At 42.9% G+C, this 6,394-nt stretch overlaps 1 protein-coding gene and 1 long non-coding RNA gene across 3 annotated transcripts in view; one reads left to right on the top strand and one right to left on the bottom strand.

Moving 5' to 3' along the window:
- Nucleotides 1-1,093, bottom strand: part of LOC113574736 (uncharacterized) — a 10,665-nt gene extending 9,572 nt beyond the window's left edge. Inside the window, exon 1 of one of the 2 annotated variants that reach the window (XR_014117776.1) lies at nucleotides 957-1,093. This is a non-coding gene — a long non-coding RNA (uncharacterized LOC113574736). Of the gene's footprint in view, nucleotides 1-307; nucleotides 435-956 lie in introns of those variants that run through there. The other variant, XR_003410349.3, reaches the window with a different exon arrangement.
- polr1g (RNA polymerase I subunit G) lies at nucleotides 697-6,394 on the top strand. The gene is made up of 3 exons (XM_027005860.3): nucleotides 697-915; nucleotides 1,068-1,200; nucleotides 1,412-6,394. The coding sequence occupies exons 1-3, from the start codon at nucleotides 831-833 to the stop codon at nucleotides 2,115-2,117; spliced, it is 924 nt and encodes a 307-aa protein (XP_026861661.2). The 5' UTR covers nucleotides 697-830; the 3' UTR covers nucleotides 2,118-6,394.

A 6,394-nucleotide genomic window follows, 5' to 3' on the forward strand; every position in this document is an offset into this window, starting at 1 on the left:
ACATTCATATGGTAACATATAATGTCTGTACAAACCTAATCTATGTCTATTTGATTCCTCGCCTGTAGGATATAAAGTTCAGCATATATATTTACATATTACCGTTTAAAGAGATATTCCAAATGAAATATTTAACCATATAAGCTATATAACTTATATGTGTAGGGTATACGTAATAAAGTACACTTTAATTAAGTGTAATTGATTATAGTTTATTAGTTTTTCTTATTTGGGGGATTTTTTTTAAGATAGACGTTTTCTGTTTTAATAGTTATACTCTTAACAACTTTATTTCTCTTTTGCTTACCACGGAATGGTGGTTCCTGTTGACTGCATGAAATAAAAATGCATTTTTATGCGCATTAAGTATATCCTCCCTCACTCACACACACACACACACACACACACACACACACACACACACACACACAAACTTGATTCGTTGCTTCGTGCGCCCTCATGAGTAGCGCATTTGAAAATGCTTTCTCAAATAACCGCTTTTTAAATAGGACAATTTCGATAACTTAAGCAATAAAAACAGATATGAGTAATGGGTAATGCTTATAAATTACAACAACTTAAATTAAAGAATTTCAAGATGACTCTATAATTCGGTATTCTACGTATGTGCGTAAATGTTACGCAACCATGATTCACTTGCAATAACAGTAGACAAGGGTTTCCGAGTCAAAGGTTTTGTCTGTACCATGTGGTTTACATGCTTCGGGTTAGCATCAAGTTAGCTTATGTTTAGCCAGCCCAATTTGATGAAGTAAAAATATAGTTTTTACTATCGGCAGCACGTACTGAAGAACTACTGAAGGTTCAGTATGTCGTGTGACATATCTTCGTCCGACAGTGAGAAAGACGACCACCACGAAACATCACAAAACTCACAGGAAAAGCACAAGAGAGGTGAATACAGGATGGCCAAGCATCCAACAGGCAATATTTACCTTTAGCTAAATGTTCTGCCTTTAACATTTATCATTCTCATTTGAAATCAGCGCAGTATTTCCCGGCCGGCTACTGTCAGTGAATCTCATTGAACTTGATTTTCTTTTCAGTTTCGAAGTACAAGTGCCCTGCCGATTTTGTGTCTCTTAAATATAACTCCGCTGCAAGCGCTCTGCTGGACAAAGATGAACAAAACAAAGAGCTGTGGCTCATTAAAGCGCCGTCTCGTTTCGACCCAAAAATGTGAGTGTAGAAAACTAGCATGCAGAAATTTTTGTTTGCTTGCCTGCTTTAAATTAATTGAGCTGTTTTTGAGAATTAACGAAATTTTCTTTCTTTCTTTTTTTTTATTTATTTATTTTTTTTTTACAAACAACACAAAAGTGAATCTTTAATTTGTTGTCTTAGTGTATTAATTGAAGAGGATTAATCATTTGTGTTCTCTGCTTTTCAGATTCACAGATTTAAAAGTGTCTTTATCAGGCCTGAAGACAATCCAGGCAACTGGAGCGACTCCACAGCTCTACAGCGTTCTGGGTAGCTGTGCAGGGCCTACTGATGTCCATGTTCTTACTTCCAGCTGTCAGAACCAGGGCACACTCTCCACTTCAAGCTTTAAGGGCATCCTCAGCATCAGTGAGAGTTACGGGGACTGCATGGGGAGCCGGCGCCCCCTCTCCATCCCGACAGCCCCTGCACCATGCGTCCCGCTGTCAGACCTCAGACAGCGCTTCCAGCCTTTTGGTAGCTCCATGGCCACTCGTGCAGCAGGGGCCACCACCTCAGCCTCTTCCTTGTCCCCAGTGAGAGTGAAGCTGGACTCAGAAAGATGTGATGAACAGAGAAAAAAGAAGAAAAAGAAGAAAAAAGAGAAACACGGCAAAGAAGAGAATGTTGAAGTGTTCGATATTAAACGAGAGCAAATATCGTATGGCTGTGATGAGATGCAAGTCCCAGAGTCAGCGGAGGAAGATGGGACTGTGGCGACAAGGAAGAAAAGGAAAAAGAAGAAAGAGAAGCCAACAGAGGATTGTCCAGACGAGGCAGAATGCGATGCTAGCTTGATAGCCAAACGGGAACCTGTGGACACTTCGTATGATGAAGTTGACCGCTCAGTAAAAAAGAAGAAGAAGAAAAAGAAGAAAACGCTGCATGAGTAGAAGGGAATTGGGGTGGGTCATGATATATTTGCATGGTAACGAATGTCATTTTTACCCGTTTCGTCGGTAAATGCTCCACATGCCGCAAACGGCCATGGACCTGGATCGAGACCTGCACCAAGGCCAAAACATTGACTGAATTTTTTTGTGCCACTGAAGAGGGCAGCGATAATATGAAAATGTGTTCCTAAATGTAGTGTTTATGTGCCTTTGAATCCGCTTTTAATGTAATACCTCTCCCGTGCTGAAACCAAATGTGTAATTGTCCTTTTTTTTTTTGCACTGCTTGGACATGATAAGATGGCAGTGCCTGGCATTTGATATTAACCTGATCAATCAAAATTGGTGGTGCAGTTGTGCAATGCTTAGAATGCACTGGTAGGTGGCGGTATGACCCACTTGCATTGCTCCCTCCACTGGCAGGATATGCCGGAGGTTTGATGAGAGTTCTGCACTGAGGTATGGCCTTGTTTTCTAATGAGCACTGAGCATCTCTTACACCTGCTGATTTAATGCTTTTGCTCTCCGCCTCTGCGCTCATGCAGCTAGTAATTTCACGGTATTCTGTATTATTCAAGCAAAACCGAATCATTTTTAACGGTACACATAATTGGGATCACTTTTCATATACTCGATTGATTTGATAATGACAGGCACCTGCTGGTTCTGTGTGTGACTGTACAGTACTGAGGACCGGATTACTGTGGAAATTAAATTGTAATTAGTAAAGTGAAAGCCTCACAGTTGCATTTAAACTTACACTGCTGCAAATGACGTACGTTTATCAGGATAAGCTCAGTAGCTGTTGGTTCGCGTACCCTGTTAAAGCGTAGTACAAATAAAGCACGTGTGTCCTGTTTGGCTCTTACAATATTTAATATTCCGTATCAGTAAATTACTTCATGGAGTTCACACCTATCGAATAGAGTGACAGTTGTTTCGTTTGGACAAATTATACATGTTCCTTATGGTAGCTAAGGGTGGATTTGTCATCGGTTGTGAACACGGACGTAGAAATGAGAACCCGACGGCAGACATCGGGTGGCGTGCGGGCTGAGTAGGTTTTCCCCGAGTCTGTTTTTCTATCGCACTCCATCAATAATGATGGTGGGGTTTTTTTGGGGGGGGGGATTTGGTTTTTTGTTTTTATAGGAGACGCTGGTGTACCATCAGCGTGGCGAGACACCGAAACACTGCTATCTGGCAGGACCGATAAATAATTGAATTGAATGCAGTCTGAAGTTTGAGAGCAACGTGTCCAGACTGCAAAGTAGGCGATCGAGCCCCGCGTGGACCGACCGATGCAAACGATAAGGTTTGGAGGGGGTGTAATGAATTTTTAGAGCCAATCTCATTTGTACGCCGTGCCTTCCTCTTCCCTGGACCCCCCCCCCCCCCCCCCCCCCCCCTCCACTGCAGCAATCCTTCGCTGTTTTATGCTGTAAACCTCTCTTTCAATTCTCTTGCTCTTCCTCTCTCTCCGGCCTGCGGCATTCGGGGTGGGGGGGTGGGGTTGCTATGGCAACGTGGACTTGCCAAGGACCATGGAGCGCCATGGCAGTGGCATTGCATGCGCACATCGATGCGTGCAAGCGTTCCCTCGCTCGTCGACAAAAGGGCCGCCTTGTTGTTTTTACACCAGACAAAAATATATATGCATATAGTTTCCATGTCAGCATTCTTCCTCTTTCCATTCTTTCAACTACAATTGCCAGCCCTTTGCCATGGCGCGCCGATCATACCCTTCTGCATGGTGGGACTGCGTGCTCGTGCTCAGCATTGTCTTTTTGATGCAAGTGGAGGGCTTGCGAGCTGGCCTATGCGGCATTTGGGTGTCAACGTAGCGCCTCCGCGCTCCGCACCAGCAACCTGCTGGCATACTAATGCCCTGGCTTGACGCGCCCGGCTTCGGCGCTCAGCAACGCTCTCCCCCTTGCCGCCACTGCTGGAACGCACGTGGAGCCGATGTATCTTGAACATCACGCCCATTCTCGATCAGTTCCGTTTTCCTTTCTCGGCCGATTTCGAATTTGGCAACGTTCGAGGTCTTGTAACAGAATTTTGGTTTTGTTCCAATTGAACTTGCACGTGTCCCTTTATGTGCGGTGGGGGTGGGTACTGATGCTACTGTTGCTATGCGCTTACAGACAAGTCAAGTCCAACATATGTTATGAAAGCGGCCCCGTTTCAGCTAGTCTCCATGACAACCACAATGCCATTTTTGCCCCATTGTTGCGTCGCTCACCTTCCTCAATGTGTTTAGAGGTTGAAGCTACACAAGGACGCTGCCTAAAATTCATCACCCTGCCGTCGCCTTCAGGCTTCTCCACCACTGTTTAATTTAACGACTACACAGGAGTGTAATAGTTCATTTGAACTGAACTTAATGTTTTTGTAAGCAAATACTAAGACAAAGCACCTCCAATTTTTTTTTTTTGTTTGTTTTGATAAAAAATGTCAGAAGACACTACCCATAATAGGGCTTGACATATACTATCCCCGTCCATCCTTCAGTACCGAAGCACTGCGGATTTTGGGGGAATTATTTTTTTAAATATCGTTTTTAATACACCTGTTTGTGAATGTGTTTTCAGAACAAAAAAAACCAAACAGGCTTGCTTAGTCTAATCTTTTGTTTCGAAAGTTCTGCCTACAAACATCAGAATGTATGGTTGCCATCTCATGTTTTTGCTACTTTAACATAGCTCAAATATTGAAATATTTGTGAGCATTTTCAAAGATGTTTTTCTGTACACTAATTTAGTTGCTGCCTTGGGTAAATCTATATGTCTTTCTGCTCCTGGCCCAGACATTGGTCCAACAGAATTCCTTCTAGTGGAGGCTCGTTTTGTTGAGGGCCAGGGTTCACCGCAGTAGAGATGGGCAGCGTGACCCATCGAGGTAGACCGACTTTGGCTCAGCCAGGCCTGCTGTGTGGCCATCTGTCAGAGGGTCACAGCTTGGCTGCTAACTCCACCCCCCCCCCCCCCTTCCCCCCATCGCTTTCTCTCTCTTTCTGCCTCTCTACCTGGTGCTTAGCGCTGATGTCTTCACCATGTCTTCTTCGTACCCCTGGCTGGACTAGATAATCGGGGAAGTGCTGGTGGAAAATGGGTCATAAGAGCTTTTTATATCTTCCCTCTAATGCTGTTGGAGTTAACCTTCAGGTGTTAGCCACAGGTGCTAAAATCATAGAGAAAGATGGAATTGTTGATAAAGTAGGGTAATTTTAAAAGCTGTGTTGATTCTTTGATTTAAATGAAATGAGTTGTGGGATATACATCAAAAGCTATAGGGAAGAATGATGAAGACAGATTTAGTCTGTCAAGTGCTTATAGCCTTTTTACTTTTGTAAGATTGCAAAAGCGCAACACATTGAGTGCAAAACTTTACTGCTCAATGAACTCAACATTGTTTTGAAGTGTTACATGATATTGGCATTTGCGTAAATGTGCTTTATAACACACGATAGGATTTTAAATAAGGTTATATTTATGCAGATTGTCATGCTTCCATAAGAGTTTATGTAAGAGTTTATTTAACTAACTAGAACTGTTTTGGATTTGTGTGTGTGTGTGTGTGTGTGTGTGTGTGTGTGTGTGTGTGTGTGTGTAAAGCTAATACACACACATGCACTTTCAAATATTTCAGCAGCTTTTGTACGCAAGAGCAGGACCTAGTCAGTATTTTCTGTCCCCTCATGATGTAAGTACCTTGCAAACTCTTCCTTCTACGCTGCTTCTGGCCTGAGTGGCATTCCTCAGAAAGGTCACAAGAAGTTGGCTTTTCTCATATGGCCCTGTAATATGATGCATGTCTCTCTGCAGCATTAAAGTAGTCCTCACTGATGCTGCCCTCAGCAGCTGGGCAGCCACTGGACGGTGAGAGGCCTGGAGTCAGTAGGAGAGCACGGTTCAACCTCCTGGGGTCTGAATGGCCCCCTTCATAGAATATAATCCTTGCTGAGTGCTTAGACTCTACATTGTTAGGAAATCATGGGTGTGTTGTTGAAGTTGCCTCTTAAATATAGAACTATTTATGAGCTGAGTGCAGTTCATAAGTTGTCTATGCTTGTCTTATGCCCAGTCCTGAAATATCTACTAGATTATTAACATGCTTTGGCTGAGATCAGTCCTGTGTGGAGTCTCAGATTTGACTAATATTCATGCCTTTTATTGCAGAATAAGTGGATTTTGAAGACGTTTTAATAAAAATATCAGTGACTTTTATCTGTGTATTGTGTATGTATATATGTACAATAAAGGTTTGTGCATTTA

Source organism: Electrophorus electricus, chromosome 17, assembly GCF_041902795.1.
Source record: "Electrophorus electricus isolate QZ-2024a chromosome 17, ASM4190279v1, whole genome shotgun sequence".
NCBI lineage: Eukaryota > Metazoa > Chordata > Actinopteri > Gymnotiformes > Gymnotidae > Electrophorus > Electrophorus electricus.